The 23,788-nt window shown below is 36.3% G+C and overlaps 2 protein-coding genes across 4 annotated transcripts; one reads left to right on the top strand and one right to left on the bottom strand.

Annotated features, from left to right (window-relative positions):
* The first annotated feature begins 217 nt into the window (after positions 1–217).
* slc31a1 (solute carrier family 31 member 1) lies at positions 218–20,970 on the top strand. Of its 2 annotated transcripts, none has more exons than XM_058777362.1 (5): positions 218–375; positions 15,107–15,249; positions 15,473–15,545; positions 16,860–17,028; positions 19,585–20,970. In XM_058777362.1, the coding sequence occupies exons 2-5, from the start codon at positions 15,130–15,132 to the stop codon at positions 19,784–19,786; spliced, it is 564 nt and encodes a 187-aa protein (XP_058633345.1). In that variant the 5' UTR covers positions 218–375; positions 15,107–15,129; the 3' UTR covers positions 19,787–20,970. The 2 variants fall into 2 exon arrangements, with proteins under 2 accessions (XP_058633345.1, XP_058633346.1); XM_058777363.1 differs by lacking the exon at positions 218–375 and adding an exon at positions 13,429–13,661.
* Positions 20,971–21,318: 348 nt separating this feature from the next.
* Positions 21,319–23,618, bottom strand: cdc26 (cell division cycle 26 homolog). 2 transcript variants are annotated; one of them, XM_058777364.1, is made up of 3 exons: positions 23,485–23,618; positions 22,910–23,015; positions 21,319–21,714 (listed from the first exon to the last, which is right to left on the bottom strand). In XM_058777364.1, the coding sequence occupies exons 2-3, from the start codon at positions 22,988–22,990 to the stop codon at positions 21,529–21,531; spliced, it is 267 nt and encodes an 88-aa protein (XP_058633347.1). In that variant the 5' UTR covers positions 22,991–23,015; positions 23,485–23,618; the 3' UTR covers positions 21,319–21,528. The 2 variants fall into 2 exon arrangements, with proteins under 2 accessions (XP_058633347.1, XP_058633348.1); XM_058777365.1 differs by lacking the exon at positions 23,485–23,618 and adding an exon at positions 23,284–23,440.
* Positions 23,619–23,788: the final 170 nt, after the last annotated feature.

Here is a 23,788-nt window from a genome sequence, read left to right as displayed (position 1 = left end):
TGTTTTGTACTAAAAATAATACTATTTAAATACAATAATTTTAAAGCGCATTTAAAATAATGCTAAAAAGAAAAAGTGTATTTTGTGTGCTTGTATTTTTAATGATTTAAACGACTAAGTTGGCATAGAAAATGGTAATAAAAAACTGTTAATCCGTTCACTTTGAGACGAAGGAGCTTTTACTGTAGACTTTTATTATGTATTAGACCCCGCGGTGTAGCTGACTTCACGCTGCTGCTTCACTGAGTCGCAGCATCTCGCCGCTAGTCAGCGTAAAAATTGAGTTGATTTGCTCTTGTCCCATAACCGATGATCTGCAGTTAATATCGAAGACACCAAAGGACCCGGTGGACGCATTCGTCGCGTGCTGTCAAGGTGAGATTTATGTGACTCTTTGCAGCTCAGTGAAGTAATTTATTTCCTGTAATCTCTGTTGCTGTGACCTTTGAGAAGACATTTGCAGTTCTGCTCTCGCTCTCTCTGGCTCGTCTTTGTAGATAGCGACTATTTGTACTGTTCATTAACACTACCAAGATTTTGTAATAATTTGTGCTCAACAGTAGATGGTATTGTCTGAATAAGCTGTACTTGAAGTCGGTCATGCTGTATAAATGCTGGTTTGATGATCTTTCTAGCATCTACATCAGATAGTAAAGTTCTAGGGCAGAAGTGTTGGTTTATATTGTTAAAATAGTTGTTCATGCTGGTCATGCAGGTCATTCGTGGTTATTATGCTCAACATTTTCACTTTTAATAAACTTGCAATCCTGATGCATACTTTTTAGAGTGCCCTTGAACAACGAAAAATGAGAAATCTTTCCAAACTAACAAGGCTTGCATTCTTTTGTGGAACACAGTCTTGCAGAAGTTTTGCTGAATGTTACATATTCCAGGACAGTGTTATTTTAGAATATTAACTGTAAATACTAACACCGTAATTATGCATTTTTGTTTAAATTGGCTTTTATCATAATATTAAATTTTATTTTAAATTATGCTTTTAGGCATTTTCTTTTTAGTATTTTTCATATATTTTAAATGCCATTTTTAGTTTGAGTAATTTAGAACTAAAATTTTATTTCAGTTAGTTGCTAAGGCAGCATTTCTGATTTTTTTTTTTTTTTTTTAACATAAGAGTTTCTTTTAATAATTATATTTAATCCCATTTCAGCTTTTTAAATGAACTTTTTAGTTTAATTATTTTTATTGTTAGTTAACAATAACCACATTGTTCCAGGTTTTTGCAGAAAGCAGCGTTCTGTGAAACATAAAGTAATCCAAATGCGGCTTATGGTCATGTAAATGCATAAACGACATTCTTACATTTTTTTTGTAAGTGTGGCATGTGTGTGGAAAAGACCGGATAAATAATGTGGAGAGAAAGCTGGTTACTAACAGAGCACTAACACAATGCATGTAAATGAATGCTGCTTTCCTTTAAGCAGCTTTCTTGTAATAACTGTTTTCTAATGTGTGTGTAAACCTGCGGTTCTCAACCTTTTTGACTGCAAGGCCCCCCAGAGTCAACAATATTCGAAGGCTTGTGATCTTGTGATTTACTGGATAAGGATTAAGGCTAAAGATTTTTACAAATATTTTTTACTTACAATTTCTGGCCCAAAAAAAATGTTTAGAGCTTGGCATAACTAGAATATTATATTTCTGCATGTATATACAGTATAAGCCATTTTGAGACCCCTTACCAGCCCTGGTGACCTAGTTGGGAAGCACAATGGAAGTGAATGGGGACTACACACGTGAAACTCAAAAATGCATAGAAAGCAAACATAAGCACAGTAAAAGTAGTCCATATCACATACATGCAGTATTCTATGATTTTTAAAATTTATTTATTTTTAATCTTTTGTGTGAGGAAATGTAATCTTGAAGTACAATATAGCTCTTAAATGTAATGCACTGAGATGAAAAAAAAAAACAGTAAATCGGACATTTTACTAAACTTCTCATTTTGTTTTCATTGTAAAGAAAGGCACTGGTCTGTTGTCATATAATCATTCTGTCCTCTAAAAATGGATCTGATGGGGTTGTGTGAAAAAGAGAACTCGGTTGTAATAAGTTGCTGCACAAATCTATTGTTAGATTACAAGGAAAAAAACTAATTACTTTCTCATAACTTGCTTTTGTTCCTGGATACAAATTTTTTTTTCTTTTAAAAGGAAGTTAGTATCAATTGTGGGGGAAGGAAGGTTACTGGATTCAATGTGTGTGTTTATTTTTAGGTTGATTGTTTTGCTGAACCAGAAAACCAGGTATTGAATCTCTGCGCCCTGGTTGGATGAGGTCCTGTGCAGTATTTCATCTGCATTGTCTAGAATGTCAACTATGTAGACTATCTACAGACTATCTTTTTAGACTTTAGTAGTACCATACAACTATTGGGTAAAATTTATCTGTTTTTTTACTCTTATGTAAACGGGTGTAAAGTACTTTGATTTGGATCTGTATGAAAGTGCAGTAGCAGGTCAGGGTAACACTACCTCATTGTCTCTCTGTTGCATGAGTGGACACTGCTGTGTGTGTGTGTGCGCGTGTGCGTGCGTGCGTGCGCGTGCGTGTGTGTGGGTGAAATGCAGAACACAAATTCAGAGTATGGGACACCATACTTGGCCTCATGTTTTAATTTTTTCAATTTTTCAAATAATTTTTTTTTATGTCAGTTTTTCAGATTTTTTATATATGAAGAGTTCAGATGCAAAAGCCTCTAAGTGCCGTCTGAAATTTTCTTCTAAAATGAGCATTTTTATCAGGCTCAAATATTTATGTTCAGTTGTTTCACTTTAATTGCATAGAAAAGGACCTATACATTTACCAATAGAGTAAAAATTACTGAACCTAAACATAGGAACCTGATAAAAATGCTCATTTTATATGAAAATTTCAGACGGCACTTAGAGGCTTTTGCATCTGAACTCTTCATATATAATAGTTGAATAATAACAGTTCTGTACATGGAAATGACATACCATGAGCCTCAAACACCATTGTTTCCTCCTTCTTATGTAAATCACGTGAATGCAAAAGGCCACTGAAAAATAGGCGAATCAGAACATAACAATGACTATTACGTTACAGTCCGGATCACTAATAGTTACGCCCCCAACATTTGCATATACCGCCCATGTTCTAGGCCAACCGCCAGCCGAACCATTAGAAGTTCTGCAGGTATTGTGAAGAAACAAGCGAGGACAACAGCAAAAATGGCAGATCATGGAAATAAATGATATGTTCCAGGCTGTGCAGGGATGGGTTGGTGTCTATATTCAGAAAGGCACGGAAAGCAAATAACGCATTCTAATAAAATAACACGAGCCACTAAAGGGACATGGTTAGCTCCTTGCTAGTGGTAGCCTGTTACATTACAGTACATAAGATTTCACTTACCACATAAACAGAGTAAGGAGAGATGACTGAGGATGATGGTGAATGATTTACAGATCCTGAGCACCACTGACAAGCATCCGATCTTGTAAAATGTGTGGTAAGTACTGCCGCTCCATAGTATAAACAGAGTTTGTGCGATTGCGAATCTCTAAAGTGAAAGTGAAACTAAAAAGCGATCGTGCATTTATAAGCAGTTTCAATGCCCCGCATATTAATAGCGGCTCCCTGATTTACCTACATTTACAGTATAATTACCCGACGATATAACTGCGCGAGAAAGTATTGAAATATATATTTTCCCTGTGTTTCCTTCCTGCTGTGTGAGCTACTGAAATGAGCCGCACTGTCAAACAGCCAATCAGAACAGAGCTCAACATTGAACCACAGATACTATTTAAACTAAACTGAGCTAGACAATGACATCTCTGAATTCAATAATGAAATGCCTTTAACTGAAAATTGAGTGTTTAATCTTATCATTATACATTACTGACACTCTATCTTCCAATTTGATACTGTTAAGTGCTTTGACACAATCTGTATTGTTAAAAGCGCTATATAAATAAATAAAGGTGACTTGAACCGCACTGTGAAACAGCCAATCAGAGCAGAGCTGAGTAAGGTAATAACAGACCATTTCATTCTAGGGAGAAATCCTAGGGTTGTAAATGGACATGTAAAACCGTTTCTGGAGAATTTCTGCCCTTACCTAAGCCACATACCTTCTATGTAGATATCAGAGAACAATTTCAAATATTGTATCAATGCATTCTATTAAAGGGGTCATATAATGCCATTTTTGTACAAGCTAATATGATTCTTTAGGGTCTAAATTGAAAGTTTGTAATATACTTTAATTAAAAATTCTCATTAGTATTGTAAGAAAACACTCATTTTACCTGCTCAAAAACAGCTCTGTTTTCAGCACACCGTTTTAGTGCGTGTGTTTTAAATGCTAGTGAGCTTTGCTCGCCCGCCTCTGTTCTGTGGGCGTTTTTGACACAACACACGTGGAGTGTTGCCTTGACAACAGTTGAGGGTATATTTTGAAGAATGGCAGCAGGAGTCTCTGAGGATACTGTGCAACCCTAACGTTTTGTTCATTATAAACGTGGGATTATTCATTATATTGAGAACGTCAGAATAGAAAACATGCATGTACCCTGAATGTAAACATTAGCCACATACATCGTGAAGCGTGCTAGCGATTTGCAAAGATTAATATAAAGGTTAATTAAACGTTACACTCACTTCTTCTGGAGGTTCAGCAGGAACACGAATAGTTGGTACCGATTCTTTTTTCAGGAGCAGCTTCTTAGCAAAACCAGCTTTATACTGACCTTCATTTATAAAGCAGTCTGGTGAAAAATGATTCGCGCAAACATGAAAACATTGACGTTGCTCGTGGGGAATATTCCCTTCAAAAGCAAAACTCAGCCACTGTGTCTTCAGCGGTTCGGACTTAGGAACATCAAAATGACTGCTGTGTTCATTATTGCACCGAGAACAGAACACCACAATCGCTTAGACGCCATTCTGCTCATAGACAGCTCCAGCGTATATCAACAATGACACGCGGACTATGATTGACAGCTCGCTCACGAGCAAGGGCGGGTCTGTGTTGAAACACTGCTGTCAATCAACCATCGTGGGGCGTCCGACCGTGTGGCGCCACACGGTCGAACGGCTTGATTTGAGACGGGTAAAACAAATAAGGAGATTAAAAAAACACTGGATGGATTTTTATCATTTTATGATGGTTGTGTACAGGCACTGCTAACACACATTTCAGTACAATCAACTTGTAAAAGTGCATGTACCATTATATGACCCCTTTAAGTTGGTAATTGGATACAAGCTATAGGGTTTTAAAAACATCCCGAGCTTGACTTTAAAAAAATATATGAATGATTATATATTAATTTATATGTGATTTTGATAGGTCTATTAAAAGTTCAAGCTCAGATGGTTTGGTTTTTAAATGAACAAGCCATATTGCAATATGGTTTCTGTATTGCATCACACTGTTATACATGTTGGTCTATGAAACAGAAACTACGGCTTTGTGCCCGACTTGTGCCAACATTTACTTTGCATTAAAAATCTCCCCCTCTTTCCGTAATTTTTATTACTGTAATATGAAAAATATGAAATACAACAACATTATGATATATATATATATATATATAATATATATATGCGGGTCATTCTTCATTTGCGGTGGCAAGTGGTGTCCCTCTACTTTACAACAGTTGAAATAAACTTTAAATACCAAATAAATTATAAAATGTTTGTATTCTGTAGGGTAAACACAATTTGTGCACTATTAATAGTTACATTTTTGTTTTAAAATACATATTTAATTGAGTTTGAGAGATTGCATTTGTAACAAAATATGGATGTTCCCGTCATACCTTAGAGAGGTATCATGGAATGTAATCGCAACAATATAACATTTTAACACAAATAAAGTGGTTATATTGTGAATATAGATTTTATTTAACATGTACAATTTTATTAAATTGTTTTTAAAAATACATATTTTGTTATATTTAAGAAAAAAGTTGTGTCCCCCAAATTCTTGTCTGTGGTGTTACCACAATGGATTTTGCCCCTTTAAGAAAAGGGGGAATGCTATTTGGACTACTTCCTGTGTGTAAAGGTTACTGCAGGTGCTGGTTGATCTGAGGGGTGCATGGGGAATACATTCTTTCTTATTAATTTTCTTAAGTTTAGCTAAATTTCTGACAATTTCATGTGTCGCACTTTCTTAGTGTCTGTGGTGTTATGTTGATAACTTGCAGATTTTACATATTTTAATCAATATTTTGATAAATACATACTTATTAATAGTTCCAAAATGTCCCCTGATCTTGAAATTATCAAGATGGCAGCCTCCATTTTAGAAAAGTATGGATTTATGCCGATTTTTATGTGGTGTTACTGTCTGTGGTGTTACTGTCTTTTCTGGTAACACCACAGAGCTATAGACGGTTTCAACGGCAAGAACATAAACAAACATTACTGCGCATGCGCGCTTTTGTGGCCCTAATTTAACTTCCGGTAGACATCCAAATACAACCAGTAACAACAGCTAAGTCCCTCTAGAGTAGATTATGTTTTGATAACAAGCAAAATATGTTTGCTGCGTAAATCAGACGGACTGAGATGCAGCGATAACTACTTGGACGGACTTTTTAAAAATTTAAATTTATTCTCTGCCAGCAGGAGGCGCTTTAAAGCAGGAGAACTAGAGGTTTTCCCGGAAACGGCTGTTGGGCTGTAGTTACACAAAGTAACGCTGAGCTTACAAACGCTGCTTTATCAGGCATATAACTTGCTAGATGAAAATGAAAATGACATTGAACATTTTCTAAAGACAGTTGTCCTTCAGAAATACAGTGATATAAAAACACCCGCGCCTCGTTTTGATTTTTAAACGTGCATTACGTGCTCATGTTTATTCAACGAAGCCATTTGAAAAATCGGTCCGTTTTGATATCGTGGTGGGTCGCCACAAATAAATAAATGTATGTGAAACACATCCCACAACACAACAACCTGAGCCCAACTTCATTACTCATCACTTTAACTTTAACTGTGTTTGTAGCCGGCGCCACTAACAAGACCGATAAACAAACACAGACCGGAAGTTAACTTCGATCCAGGCGCGTGCGCCCGATGAAACCGTCTATATAAAGTCTGTGGTGTTACTTCAAAATGACATAGACATAAGTGGCTTTGTCACCAGTGTTTCATTGAAATTATTTAAAAATAAAAATGTTCTTAAGCTTTCATTTTAATGGATATAGCATATTAAACTAATTTTAAATGCATAGCAATATATTTTATTCGAAAAAAACAAACAAGCATTTTTACAAATTCTGCCTCTCATTTGCCACCCCAATTGAAGAATGACCCATATATATGTACACTGTGTGCAGAATTATTAGGCAAGTTGATATTCTGGTCATATTTTTTTTCCAAGAACATTTTACCAATTCCAAACCACATCAATCTTAGTAACTACTATCAATTTTGTATTTAATCATTTATAAGTGATATATAATTGTCCATGAAGGCTGAAAGTTAAAACTCCTTATTTCAGGTGTGCAGAATTATTAGGCAGGTTTTACAGATAAAATGAGCCAAAATGAGATTGAACTCAAGAATAAAAGTAAAACAATTATTAAATGCCCATGAGAAGGATGCAATACTAATGCAATAATAGAATTAGCAAAGTTAAGGCATGACTATTGGGCAGCGAAATGCTCATTGGGTCAGCACGGTCAGAAAAAACAGGTGGAGAAGAAAAGACACCTTAACTGCAAAAGAATTAGGAATTAAGGTGAAGAATTAGGTGAGAAACCATCAGGAACCATTTAGTCTCCAGCACCATCATTTTCCAGAACTGCAACCTTCCTGGAGTTTCCAGAAGAGCAAGGTGTCAGGTTCTCAGAGACTTTGCTCGGGTAAAAAAATATTTTAAATGACTCTCACTTAATAAGAATAACATGCTGAAGTGTTGTGAAATACACGAAGACTGATTTTTTTTTTATAGGCTTTATGGACAGATAAGTTGAGAGTGACTCTTGAAGGACCAGCATCACATCCTCTTGTGCCACAGTTTGAAAAATGTATCTTCCAGAATCTGGCAGTAAGTTTTAGGAGCTCATTTTTAATCAATCCTGCAAGACAGACTTTTCAGGATAGGAGATGAACTAAAATGAGCTCCCAAAACTTACTGCCAGATTCTGGAAGATAAATTCTTCAAACAGTGGTACAAGAGGATGTGGTGCTGGTCCTTCAAGAGTCACTCACAACTTATCTGTCCATAAATCCTATACAAAATCAGTCTTCATGTATTTCACAACACTTCAGCATGTTATTCTTATTAAGTGAGGGCCATTTTAAAGAATTTTTTACCCGAGCAAAGTCTCTGAGAACCTGACACCTTGCTCTTCTGGAAACTCCAGGAAGGTTGCAGTTCTGGAAAATGATGGTGCTGGAGACTAAATAGTTCCTGATGGTTTCTCACCTAATTCTTCACCTTAATTCTTAATTCTTTTGCAGTTAACATGTGTCTTTTCTTCTCCACCTGTTTTTTCTGACCGTGCTGACCCAATGAGCATTTCACTGCCCAATGGTCATGCCTTAACTTTGCTAATTCTATTATTGCATTAGTATTGCATCCTTCTCATGGGCATTTAATAATTTTTTTAACTTTTATTCTTGAGTTCAATCTCTTTTTTGGCTCATTTTATCTGTAAAGGAAAACCTGCCTAATAATTCTGCACACCTGAAATAAGAAGTTTCTGACTATCAGCCTTCATGGACAATTATATATCACTTATAAATTATTAAATACAAAATCAATAATAGTTATTAAGATTGATGTGGTTTGGAATTGGTAAAATGTTCTTGGAAAAAAAATATGAACAGAATATCAACTTGCCTAATAATTCTGCACACAGTGTATATAGATGGATAGATACAGTCATGGCCAAAAATATCGGCACCCTTGCTAAATATGATCAAAAAGGCTGTGAACATTCATTTGCATTGTTTATCCTTTGATCTTTTATTTTAAAAATTCACAAAAATCTAACTTTTCATTGGATAATAAGAATTTAAAATGGGGGGAAATATCATTATGAAATAAATGTTTTTTCTCTGATACACATTGGCCAAAATTAACGGCACCCTTTTATTCAATACTTTTTGAAACCTCCATTTGCCAGTTTAACAGCTCTACATTTTCTCCTATAATGCCTGATGAGGTTAGAGAACACCTGACAAGAGATCAGAGACCATTCCTTCATCCAGAATCACTCCAGACCCTTTAGATTCCCAGCTCCATGTTGGTGCTTCTTCTCTTCAGTTCACCACTAATTTTCTATAGGGTTCAGGTCAGAGGACTGGAATGGCCAGCAGAAGCTTGGTTTTGTGCTCAGTGCCCCATTTTTGTGTTGTTTTTGAGGTTTGTGTTTGGATTATTGTACGGTTGGAAGATCCAAACATGACCCATTTTATGATTTCTAACAGAGTCAGTCACTTATTGATTTTTTTTATCTGTTGGTATTTGATAGAATCCATGATGCCATGAGTCTAAACGAGATGTCCAGGACCTCCAGCAGAAATATAGGCCCACAACATTAAAAATACAGCAGTATATTTCATTGTACACATGAGGTACTTTTTATCCCTGTGTTCACCAAACCCATCTTGAAAAGCTCTTTTTTTTTTTTTTAGTTTCATCTGACCATAGAAGCCAGTCCCATTTGAAGTTCCAGTCGTGTCTGATAACTGAATATGCCTGCGATATTGAACGTGATATTGCGTAGCTTGTCAGTGAATTAAAGCTGGACTCACACTGTGCGATATTTTTTATTTTTTTTTTAAGTCCTGTAGGATTGTACTTGTCAGACTGTACGAACATGATGATCATGTCAAACTATGGGATCTCAGTTGTCATTTAATGTCAGACTGTACGACAGTCAAGATGAGTTAAAAACGAGTGCACGCAAGAAAACTAGTCCAGAGTTTTACATTATCAACCCATAGGCTACATGTCCAGTGACTGCGAACTGCATTGCGCGGGACCAAAATGTTGGCTATCATGAAAAGTATATGAACGGCGGCAATACGTATTTAAGAAGAGTAGTGTATGCGGCTCTACACACACACATATCAGATGAATTCCGTGAGCGGAGGACGGAAGCGCCGGAGTTTATGGCGGATGGAATAATTCTCTAGCATTAATTCTGCTCATAGCTTGTCTTGAAAAACGGAGACAGTTTGGCATTCGTCGTAGGGGTAGTCACACTGCAGGACTGTGCGCCAAATCTTCTGACATTGCCAGAATTTTGTCGGAGGTGAAATTTTATCGCAACAGCCATTAATCGGCTGTCGGTGAACATGTAAACCAACGATCAAAGACTACAGATTTTAGCCTAGGATTATAGGAATCTTTTAGGATTTTCAAAATTTGTCTCAGATGACCAAATCGTGGCCAAAATCGCACAGTGTGAGCCGGGCTTACGGCTCTGTCTATTAAATGGCGCTCCATTTGAAAACAAGTGATGGAGATTTACCGCTAATCACTGAACCGGCTTTACTGCGCGTGACAATCGCATGCGATATATCGTGCAGCCCTAATATGACACATTCTTGACTTTTTTTGTATATATTGTAGGGGTGTGAATCGGCTCTGGTTTCACGATTCAATTCAATTACGATTATCATGTCAACGATTAGATTCAGTTCGATATCACGATTATATCAAATTTATTTTGTGCATTTTTATTAAATTATATAAGCAGGCTACTTTTTAAAATAATTTAGTTAATTAATTAATATATAATTAATTAATTATTGTTAAGAATTAAAAGTAAATATAGCTTCAAAACATACAAGCAAATATAAAGTAATAAAGGAGGGGAAAGACAATTACAAATGATAAACAAAAAGCACTTTTAGTATCTGGGAGTGCTTTAAGTATCTAAAGTTTACAGATAATCATAGTTATGGGTTTGTCTTTTTTCCTCAGCATTATTGCCATTTGATTATTATTGATGAGATCATAGACACTGGCAGCTTTAAAGGGCTCATATAATGCCCATTTTCCACAAGTTGATATTATTCTTTAGGGTCTTAATGAAAAGTCTGTAACATAGTTTGGTTAAAATTTCTCATTGATAGTGTAAAAAACACCTTTTTCACCCTGTCAAAAACAGCTCTTGTCAGAGCAAACCGTATTGTGTCATTCTCCTTTAAATGTTAATGAGCTCTGCTGACTCCGCCCCTCTCTTCCGAGCCGCTCTCTGAGGGACTGTTTACTTTAGCCGCATTCATTGTGAAACTTGCTAATTAGCACATTATTAGGAAAGGCGATTTGCAAAGATTCATTTAAAAAACCTTGTACTCACTTTTTCTGGAGGTGAAGCTGGATCACGAATGATTCGCGCGAACATAGACGCATTTAGGTAGATGGCGGGCGCATTCCCTTCAGAACAAAACCTAATCCTCTTCAGCCACTCAGATGAGGGAGTAAATGATTACTGCTATGTTCATTATTACATCCAACAACAAAACACCTCAATCGCTTAAGAGCCATTCTTGTCTACATCTGCTCCGGCGGTGAAACAGCTGATGACAGCTCACTCAGGGCGGGTCTGAGGTAAGACACCAGTGCAGTCTGTGCTAAAATGCTGCTGTCAATCAACAATCGTGGGAGGGGCCTCCGTCCGTGTGACGTCACACGGACCGACGGCTCCATTTGAGAAAGGGGTAAAGATTTAACGAGATTACAAAAAAAAAAACACTGGGTGGATTTTTATCATTATAGGGTGGTTGTGTACACACACTGCCAACACACATTTCAGTTCAAACAACTTGTAAAAGTGCATGTAGCATTATATGACCCCTTTAATAGACTGCATTCACACTAATGCACAGATATATTTCCACATATCAGATGTTTCGTCTTGTTCTGAAAACATAACTGACTGTGTTTACATCAATTTCGTATCATAAAAGTATGCAAGTGCATTTAACCGCAGCCGCGAGCTTCGAGACAAACAAACACAAAGCGCACGTGAAAGTCTGTCAGTACATGAGGTTATTCTGTGCAATGAAGCCCGCCGCGATTGTCTCTAGCGCACACAAGTGCCATTTGCGGGAAAAAGCTGTTTAACCATATAATCCATGACTTCTGGTAAACCAAACAAAATACACATTAAAATTCAACATTTGTTGGCTGTTGTGAAATTTTGAAATTCTGTATGAGTCAGTTGCTCTTTGTACCTCATCTTGACCTCTGCACTAACGCTGGTAGATTAGACTGCTAGTGCTATTGAACACAGTTAATGCTGGCTCATGTTGCCCCCTTCACATTCGTTTGCTTGCATTTCTGTTTTATGACCTGCCAATGAGAAGGTTATGTGGTCTGAACATCATAATGATCAGTAATGATTGACCAAATCCTTGTCCTTTATCCAAGCACTCAAAAGATCATTGATACCATCACTTTTTAAGTAATGATTAAGACATAAACAAGGTAATATATTAGCATTGAAATAGCTGTGCAAATATTTAACACTCAGGGACAATGCTCAGTTTTGTGATCTCTCTCTCACACTCCTCCCTTTTTGATTTCTTACTGTCTTGTTTATCTTTATGGGAACAAGCACACAGCACATAATCGGATCACTTGTACAGTTAAAAGCTGTTCTTTGAACATCGATAAAGTTCTTCTTAAAACACACGTACTGTCCCCAAGAACAGGTTTGCGTTATGAGCAAACTCAGCCACAGGTTTGCATTATGACTGTTGAGGAAAGGTTATATTTTGTACAAAGAATCAAAACCTATTTGGACTTATAAAATTATTTTGCATTGTGACATTAGCTGAGTTTTCATTCACCATTTACCCTGTTGCATGTGCAAAAAAGTATGCAAATCCAATTGGCCTTTGAAAATCCAAAATAGTTTTGTCCAATTCTGAGGAAAAAAAGACTATTTTCTTACAGTTGCGAGTTCTGTATATCTCACAATTGCATGTTATAAAGAAAAACAGTAAAAAATGTTCTGTTTGTAATTTGGAATATGTAGTGTGGAAGCCACTGAATGAAAAATGCAAAAATGTAATTGAGATTTTTTTTTTTTTTTTTACCTCACAATTCTTACAAAACTATTTTTTTCTTGCAATTGCATGCTTATTCTGAGAGGAAAGGTCTGAGGAAAAAAGTTAGAATTGCGAGTTTATAATACTCAATTCTGAAGAAAAAAAGTCCAAATTGTTAGATAAAAGGTCACAATTACCAGTTCAGTGGCAGAAAGGGGCTACCATACTACATAATTACATTACTTCCATTTGTGTTATTAAAATTATAATTTTATGGGTATTGTTCAAAAAGGTGGAAAGTAGTAACAAGACAGAATGAGTGGATGAAGAGAGGAGGTATTTCCAGTGGGTGTGGCTAAAACCTTGTGATTGGATTAATGGCAGAAGAGGGAAATGAGGTCACATGAGAAGTCAGTGCAGTACGACAAGCCTCACACTATATTCCTACTGCCGTTCCTGAACACTATCACTATTTTGCTGCACATTACTCGCTTGTTGCACCTGTTTTCCGAGAGATACTGTGAGAAGAATTCCTGACAGGAATTGCTTGTACATTTTTGTTGTGCCAAACAGAAAAAAAAACTCCCTTAAAAAACCAAGGAAGCCAACTGAGAGAGGTGACAGATTTTGCTCGGGTGAGTTATTTCTGGGGAAATTCTCCATTGGATTCAGTTTTGTTTTGTGTTCGGCTGTCAGATTTTTTTGCATCAGATTATTTATTGGCAGAAACGAGTGAATGCAACATTTAACAAACATGTAGTCATGTTTACAAGCTGTCTGTGGTATCTCAAGTGTTAATGGCTTGGTACTGAATAATTACTGGATAGTATTTACATGTCCAAAAAACGTTTTGTGGCAATTTAAGTAGGAATCTAAAGACTGTATTGTTTTTGTACATAAAAACGTATAACTTTTAACTAGTGTGTAGACGTGTAAGCTATAAGAGAGCAGTCACATGATGGGTTTTACTTCTCGACAACAGTGCACATTGTCTGGACTGTGCTTGAAGACAGACATTTATTTTGTGTGTACTTTCTGACTAGTTTTTCCCCTTCTTTCACTGTTACTCTGTTGACCTGGTTAGACCTGAATCTGAGCTAATTATGAGGAAAATTTCATTCCATGCTTGTAAAACAGTAGCCAAGTGTCTGCCTAGTCAAACAAGAGAACTCTGACAAGTTAGTGCAGATAGTATAGATAATCATATTCATTAGTCTGGTGTGTGTCACATACAGCCATCTACGATGTGTGTTTTATCCCCAAGGCTGTCCCAGACCTTTAGAAAAGCATGTTTGCTGCTTAATGGGGAAAGTAATTGTTTTACAGAGGTAACTATTTGATTATCTGGATGATGTTGTCGAGGGGAATAGCCTGGGGTTGTCGGGGCATTCGATTAGTGAAGGTCTCTTGCATCTGTTTTTCCTTTTTAACAAGTGAAAATAACCAGTGGCTTCATTTAATACACAGAGACCCTGAGAAGTATGCGGTTTCTAAAACAAATACAAAATATCAAATCAAGTGACATTTTTATTTTATTTTGACTTTTAAAGGGTTAGTCCACGCAAAATTGAAAACTGTAATCCTTTACTCACTATTATGTCATTCCAGACCTATTAAACTTACTCAACTCTTCAATTAACCCTTTAATATATCCACTAAAAATCACTACTACACCCAGTTGAATAAAAGTCATTGCTCAGAAGAGTGAAGTTATTTCTGAGAAAAAAGGGCATTTGTTTGCACTTAGCAGATACAACTTAGTTTAATGTTTTATATATAATGCAATGATATTCAGATATTTACAAGTGTCCAAATACTCTTTGGGGCTGCTCTAGGCTATTTCCGGCTGCTGCTTTTAACCTGCAGATCAGGATGTTACAGATTATCCTTGTATGGCATCTGCATAGTATCAAACTCCCATAGCTCAAAAGCTACTTTCAAGATCCAGAAACACTTGAAACATTCAGCTGCTCCTTTCATTTAGCAGAATAGTAATTCACTACACTGAAGAACTGTTCTTTATTATTCTAGAGAGCTGTCAAACGCTTAACTTCAATGTTGTACTCTGATCTCTCCCCAGCACCTCTGTGAAGTAAGACAAATATGTCAAATCCACACAGTCACCATATACACCCAACCATGCAGCCTGCTGTCTCAGACCATCATGGGGACCATATGACGTCCTCCGACACAGGCCATGGGGATCACATGATGATGATGATGGTAAGACCACCAGGAGTTCGTTAAGCCTGTGTGTCAGTATTTAGACAGTTCACTTGATAAAAATCCATCTTCACATTAAACCAAGACGTGATCATGTTATCTGTTCATTTAAAGTTGTTGTTCAGTGGAAGTAAGGCTACTGCTTCATTAACATATTAGCAGAATTATGTTATTTATTATGGGGAAACATAGGTTGAACACATTGATTCATTTATTCTTTCAGCAAATGACCTTCTACTTTGGCTACAAAAATGTGGAGCTGCTATTCGCTGGGCTGGTCATCAACACACCAGGAGGTAAGATGGATTGTGTTTTTCTAAGTTGGTGAAATTTAGATTCCCCCCAGATTCAGTGTTTTCTATTTTAATTCTTGAATCCAGATTTTATGTTTTCACGATTTACTACAAATGTATTATCAGCAGACAGTGGTAATGAAATGAATGCATAATATTAAAATGACAATTTATTTAATCTTTTAAATTGAAATGAAAATTGAACAGTTCTCTTTTTTTTGGCAAACACAAGAGAGGTTTACCATTTGAAGTTTAAATTTAAAACATGAATGTAAAAAAACTGTGATATTCCTATTTAATAAACAGTACTATTATTATTGTTATTATTCATTTGAGAAGTAATAATACAAAAGTGATGTATATCTATCATATGTAAATGTAATAATAAATGTCTTTTCGCAGTTTAATATTCACAGACACTAGTCCATATCAAGATTTAATTTAGTGTACTGATGTTTTATTTATTCATCCAAATTATGTCAAATTCAGTGACATTATACTTTATACTGTAAATATAATTTTTTATGACTTTTATGAATCATAGGGCCCTACTAACTGGAGCAGCTTTTAAAGAAATAGTTAACCAAAAAATGGACATTCTCTCTTCTTTACTCACCCTCATGTCCTTCCGAACCTGTATGATTTTTTTTTTTTCTTCTGTGGAACTTAAGATATTTTAAGATTTATTTAGTAATATATCAAAAATAACATATGAAAGGGATTTTTTTTTTTTGGAAGTCAGTGGTCTCATTCTTTTGAACATTCTTTTTCAGCGTTTTGCAAAAGTCATACAGGTTTAGAATGACATTATTTTATTGAATTGAGTGAATTATCCACTTCAAAGTCATTCAATCTGGCAGCAATTTGCGATGACAAAACAATAATATTATCCAGTCATATTAAATTAATTTCAAGGCAACCTTTCATGCAAATGAGCATTGACTGCCAGTGAGAGTGTAAATCAACAGGGCAGTGACTTGCAGACCTCCTGTGAATCACTTTCAGTGTGAACGTAACTGTACAGGGGATCTGAAATTCGATATTGAACAAAAAAATTTTACTGGTTGTTCTTTTATTACACGTAAAACAGTGGTGCTCTTGTGAATAATGTCATAAGATCCACTTAAGGGCAAGGGTACTGGTTGCACAGGTTTTACTAGATTGTTCTAGTTTTAATAAGCTGCTGCATCTGAATTTTGAGAACAAAGCAGAATATTTTTGTAACCAGGAAGTCCCGGTTACACTAGGGTAATAAGATAAAGTAGGTGACAATGTAAGGTTTGCTGGGTTTTAACCTCTCTTCATCCTGGTCTCTAGAAATGGTAGGCGCGTGCATTGGTGTGTTCTTGCTGGCTGTGTTCTACGAGGGTCTGAAGATCGGCCGTGAGTTCCTGTTGAGAAGGAATCAGGTGAACGTGCGTTACAACTCCATGCCTGTCCCAGGAGCTGATGGCACCGTGCTCATGGAAACACATAAAACAGTCGGGTCAGTGAATGGAGTACTCGTGTTATTTTGAAGGAACTTTTCCTTTCAGCAGTTATCTAGCCACGTGCTCTTCAGTTCTCTGTTATGATATGGAATAGCCACTTTGCACTCCACATGTTTCACGTGAACTATGTGACATAATAAAAGTCAAATGGGTTGTGAAAGTAATTGCATGTTGACCTTAAAGTTATAAAGACTTAAATTGGTCCATAAATGTGACCATTAGCCCCACTCAACCGTTATGGTCCGATTTAAAAATGAGAACTGCAGTGTATGTGCGCAGCATTTATATTATATATATACATAGTATCTCACAGAAGTGAGTACACCCCTCACATTTTTGTAAATATTTTATTATATCTTTTCATGTGACAACACTGAAGAAATGACACTTTGCTACAATGTAAAGTAGTGAGTGTACAGCTTGTATAACAGTGTAAATTTGCTGTCCCCTCAAAATAACTCAACACACAGCCATTAATGTCTAAACCACTGGCCACAAAAGTGAGTACACCCCTAAGTGAAAATGTCCAAATCGGGCCCAAGGTGTCAATATTTTGTGTGGCCACCATTATTTTCCAGCACTGCCTTAACCCTCTTGGGCATGGAGTTCACCAGAGATACACAGTTTGCCACTGGAGTCCTCTTCCAGCTGGTGGATGTTAGAGACCATCTTTATGTAGAGCAACAATTCTTTTTTTTCAGATCCTCAGAGAGTTCTTTGCCATGAGGTACCTGTTGAACTTCCAGTGACCAGTATGAGAGAGTGAGAGTGAGAGAACACCAAATTTAACACACCTGCTCCCCATTCACACCTGAGACCTTGTAACACTAACGAGTCACATGACACCGGGGAGAGAAAATTGCTAATTGGGCCCAATTTGGGCATTTTCTCTTAGGGGTGTACTCACTTTTGTGGTCAGCGGTTTAGACCTTAATGGCTGTGTGTCGAGTTATTTTGAGGGGACAGCAAATTTACACTGTTATACAAGCTGTACACTCACTACAGGAAACAGAAGCAGAGAGTGCTACACGGGTGTCTTTATAAAGCCCCTGGTGCTCATTGGGTATAGTAGAGGTAAAGATCAAATTATGTAGACGAAATACTTCCAAGGCACTCACGGGGTAAGATAAAAAGCCTTTAATGTGCTGGGCTTAAATCATTACAAATAGTTAAAAGGAATGATTTAAGCCCAGCACATTAAAGGCTTTTTATCTTACCCTGTGAGTGCCTTGGAAGTATTTCGTCTACATAAGCTGTACACTCACTACTTTACATTGTAGCAAAGTATAAAATATTTACAAAAAAGGGGTGTACTCACTTTTGTGAGATACTGTATATATATATATGCACACATACATACACACACACACACACACACGCATGTATGTGTGTATATATATATCAGTACACAGAGAAAAACTCACACAACCTTAAACCGATATGTTGGATCTGTTGGGTTGGGGTTTATGGAAGCCCATTTCTGCCACATAAGAAAAAATCGTGCTTTGGTAAAACATAATTATGATATAAGAAGTTGATGATAAAATAAATCAAAATTATGAGATTATAAGATAAGTAGTCAGACGAAGGACATACTGAGTCATAATTATAAAAGAAAAAAATCAAGATTTGCCTATTAAGTTATTAAATAAAAATCAAAGAGATAAAAGGTCAACATTACAGAAATTATGGTATAAGCCATAGTTTTGACAGTCAAAATTCAGATAAATTGTAATTATATTACTTTTTTAAAAATTACTTTTAATGTCATTATGACTTTTTATCTCGCATTATGGACTTTAATCTCATAATTACGACTTTATAATTTAGATTTATGTCATGATTAAGATTTATCAAAAGGTCAACATTAGTCTACAAAAAATTGAAACTATGGGATAAGCCATAATTTTGACAATCTAAACTCAGATAACAAGTCATAATTTAAAAAATTATTTTAATGTAATACATGACTTTTTATCTCACATTATGGACTTTTATCTAATAATTATGACTCTCATAACTGTCATAATTTAGTCTTTTATGTCATGATTAAGATTTACCAATACAATGGAAAATGAAAAATAGTACATAAAAATAAGCATGATAATATAAAGACATGTTTGCAAAATGTAATAATTGGCCTTTATATTCTTTTTATATATTAGTACTAAAGCCAAATGAAATTATTCTGATACTATCTCTATTATTATATTTATAAATATTATATTTATCAGTTTATTAGTATAATATTCCGAGTTTCTTTTTCTTGTTCAAACACCACCTTGCTCCCCCGTTTAAACCCAAACCTCTAGCTCAAATTGAAAATATTTTTCTTTCATCGCCGCTTTTTAAATGAGCTCAGTGAAAAACAGGCAAACACAAATCAACCTTAAGCCTGTTTACATTGATCTAATCATCCCGTGTATGTAGTCATTGCCACACGCGTGACCTCTGAGAGGTAAACATGCATTTTCCAGGTTTTCTTCACCCTGACAACCTGCCATTTATAATCCTGTAATAAGCTAAACACCCGCTTCTGTTCTCTCCTCCAGCCAGCGAATGCTGAGTCTCGCGCACTTCTTACAGACGTTTCTTCACATCATCCAAGTGGTGGTCAGTTACTTCCTCATGCTGGTGTTCATGACGTACAACGGGTACCTGTGCATCGCAGTGGCGGCGGGAGCCGGCTTCGGCTACTTCCTGTTCAGCTGGAAGAAGGCAGTAGTGGTGGATATTACAGAACACTGCCATTAACCTCTCTTGTGTGTAACCTCAAAAAAACACCCACTTCACAATCCCAACATGCACCGCAACTCTATATGTGTAGAGCACTATATGATTTTGGTAAATATCAGCCAAGTGGCTCTATTCATTTTAAAGCTCTGTTTTGATTCGTTTTATACAAATTAGCCCCATATTTCATATCCCAACAACCGTTCATCATCACCATCCTAATAATGCTAGCAGAAGTGTGCACAGCCAATCAAGTCTACCTCCATAGTACTGACAGTCACAACTGACATTATTTGTAACATCTCACGGATTATTGTTTATGAAGGTGCTTCTGGGTGCGAAAGAGCCTTACTAAACCCTTTGCCTTAAATGAGGGAACACGCATACACCCAAGAGGGCGAATGTAGACTCTAAAAGCTAAACTGGATCTGGTGGACCCAAGATACAAGCACTAGCGGTGGGAGGGTGTTTTTTTTTCTTTTCTTTTGAGGTTGTTATGGCCAAGTGTTTCAAATCGCTGAAACGACCGTTAATAATCAGTGACCATTGTTTAGACATAAACACTGGACTGAATGATGTTTGCACAAGAAAGAGAGGTTTTGGGACTCTTGAGTTTGCAGAGTTTGAAGTCGAACTTTGCTCCCTTTGGAGTGCTTTTAAGTAAATATGGGGAGATTAGTGGAAAATAAATTATATCTGATGCCAGTGTCACTGATTTCATTTTATAATTTATATTTGTAACACTCAACTGTACTTGTTATCAATGTTTTCAGGCAATCTTTATGTGGATCCTTTTACGTTATGACGTTTTTAAATGAAAAATTGTGGCACATTTGTGATGTTGAGCAAATCATGAGCTGTTAAAAACATTAAGGTCATCGCTCTCTCAGAGTTACCGGGTCTCAGAATGTGAGTTTTATGTGGAAATTGATGATAGCTATACTCCTTAATTGAAAGGAGTGTGCCTTTTACATACAGGACCCAATAAAAGTGCCCAAAGAGTGTCTCAATTGCTTGTAAACACACAGCTTTCTTACTGAGAAAATCGCAAAACCACACACATTTTAAACCAGTAAGCATGTGGGTTTTAGAAGAAAGCCTGTTTAAAAATCTTTTGTTCCTTTTTATAATTTTTTTCCTGTAATTTTCTGATTTTTTTTTTTTAAAGCAGAAAACTATTCTAAAAGAATAAAATATTCACATCATGTTTTTGTAGCAGTTGTCACTTTGTAGAATTGGATCTGAGGTTCTGTTCTCCATCACAGGGGTTATTCATGTCGCAGATTTTGTTCAAACACAAAGTTTGCATTGTCTTAAGTGGGGAAAAACTACAATTGTAGACTGAACCTCATTTCCAGTGCTGCGGCAGTGTTAAGAGTTCTTAGTCTGTTTACAGTTCAGTCAAGTCTGTAGAGTAATGTACTGTAATCATAAAGAAAATTATGAATAAATATTGTATGATTTCAAGATGATACTTGACCGCCTGATTTATAAACCATGAAATGTTTCTCCTTGTGTTGTTCTTGTATTTACAGTAAAGCGAAAAGATACAATTTTCCACATCCAACTAAGATTTTATTTACTCAAGTAGAAAAATAGTCCTTTGTAATCAGTTATCACGAATACACAGTTAACCAGAACCAGAATGCATGTGCTTTCAGTCTATTTCAGGTCAGGCATTATCAAATCATAATGCATGTATGTGTGTGATGCAGATTCTCGAGACCTTGTAGTCCATTTTTTTTTTCCATGTTTGCAAACTGTCAAAACTGAAGGTTCCCAAAAAGCGACGGTAACGTGTTAGGCTTTGGGTGGGGTTTGTAACCGATTCGCTCGTGGATCATCTGCTCCCTGGTCTTCCCGTCCGTGCCGCCACCTGATGCTCCGCTCATCTCGCTGGATGTGGCGACACCAACTACATCCACCTCATCTCTCTGTTTCTTCCGACTCTGGACAGACATGGGTAACAAACATGGAGATTATTAAAACAAGATTAGTCTTTACTTACACAAAACCATCTTTGTTTAAGTGTAATATGCTGTAGACAAATGATCATTTCCAGCTCAAACCAGATGCTATTACATATACATAGTTTTTTAGTTGTATCATTACTGTTAGCTACTTCAAACTGGTTTAGGTGTTTGGCCTCAATGGAAGTTAGATGGAAACTGGACGCCACTGTATAATTCGACAGGTATTTTGCTACCCACGAGTCTCAGTACTGGAAGGAATTGTAAAAATTTGAATACTACGTCCTATGCAATAACGTTACACTTAGTATTTTTTAATATGCCATGGTATAATGAGCTCTTTTCAGTTCGCTGCGTTTTTTCACCCATGATTATTTTTAACTGCGCATTTGTGGTCGGCTCTTCCGATTTCATTTGCGATGTATATCCCATGAATAATTCACTGGAACGCACTATGAATCACTCGTGTTTCTCCCCAAATCCAGGTTTCCTTTCAGTTGTTGAAGGGTGAACAGAATAATGTCATCTCACTGTTGAGTTTAGCTCTAACCCTAATCAAAGACACATGAGCATGCTAATCAGTGTCTTCAAAATCATTAGAAAATCACAGGTAGGTGAGTTTGATCAGAGTTGGAGCTAAACTCAGCAGCAGATTAGCCCTCCAGGGAACGATTTGAGGAACCCTGATTTAAACAGTAGTATTCAGTTCTTTAGCTTGTTTTGCCTGCTTCTTAAGACTCGACTGAGCCTGGTTTCTCCCAAAGTTTTATTTTTCTCCTTTTCTGATGGAGCTTTGGTTCCTTACCACTGCTGCATGTATAATGACAGTCCCTTTACAACCTCGACACAGTTATTAAACTGAATTAAATCAATATTGAACTGATTTGAACAGAATAAGGACATTGCTGTCTGCTGTAGAGCTGCTTATACTGTAGCTGAACTGAACTCGTTTCAAATTTGCAAATATTTGTAAGATTAACACTGATATTTTACACTTTATTAATGTGAAGCTGCTTTAATGCTATCTGTGCAGTACAGTATAAAGCGCTATTTAAATAAATGTTACTTGAGTTGGTAGTTTCAATGTTCTTTTCTGAAAACTAATTTGTATAGAAGGCATCTCCTAAACATCCTGTGAAGAAGTGAAATTACTGGAAGATCGTCTGGACTTTACCTCCAGCTCTTTCTTGACGCTTTCAAACTCCTCCGTGTCATCCAGCTTCAGCTCCAGGCGCGTGGGTTTCCTGCGCAGCATCTTCACATCCCCGGCCTCTCGCTGCCTGGAAGCGCGTTAAAACAGCTGATAGTCAGTTACTGTGGCTAAACCACTCAGTTATGTATACAGTGTTATTATGGATCTGTGGGATAAACCCACGTTAATTATACTGAACTCTCGTTCACATTTGTCTCTAAGAAATAAATGTTGGGCATAGTTTTGAGGAAATTGCTATTCAGTGAAGTCGCGCTGATGACTCAAATACCGACAAATATATACATTAACACACATATCAATATTTAAAGTTTAGCATCGTTAGGTAACGCATATACCGTCAATTAAATGAATCGATTCCTTATTGTTTAGCAGCTACATGCTAACTAGCTCACTAGCTTTGAACTCTCGAATCTTAAACGGTCACAAACAGCAGAGTATTGAACTATGAAGACTGTCGCTTATTTTATTCAACATGACAGATTAATGGCAAACAATTCAAACTGAAATATCTAACTGTTTGACATCACACCACTTACCGCAATCACACACGCTTTATCTCCATAGGAAGGTCGGAAGGGGATCATGGGAAATGTAGTAAACGCGCATAGAAAAGAAAAAGTAATAAAATGCTGACTTGTTTGAAGTGTTTTATAATTTCAGAATTTTTCTGTTTATATAGTTGAAAGGCCCACAGTAAAAGTAGTACAGTTCATTTAATAATTCGTTCTGGTCGCCATGAGTAAAATAAATAAATAAATTAATTAATTAATTAAAATGAATAAATTAACAATATATTATACAAAAAATATTTATTAATTAATTTAATAAATAAACCCACCC

The sequence above is a fragment of the Onychostoma macrolepis genome, chromosome 05 (assembly GCF_012432095.1).
Source record: "Onychostoma macrolepis isolate SWU-2019 chromosome 05, ASM1243209v1, whole genome shotgun sequence".
Taxonomy (NCBI): Eukaryota; Metazoa; Chordata; class Actinopteri; order Cypriniformes; family Cyprinidae; genus Onychostoma; species Onychostoma macrolepis.
The sequence above is the reverse complement of the archived record's forward strand: the minus strand, read 5'-3'. Positions and strand labels throughout refer to the sequence as shown.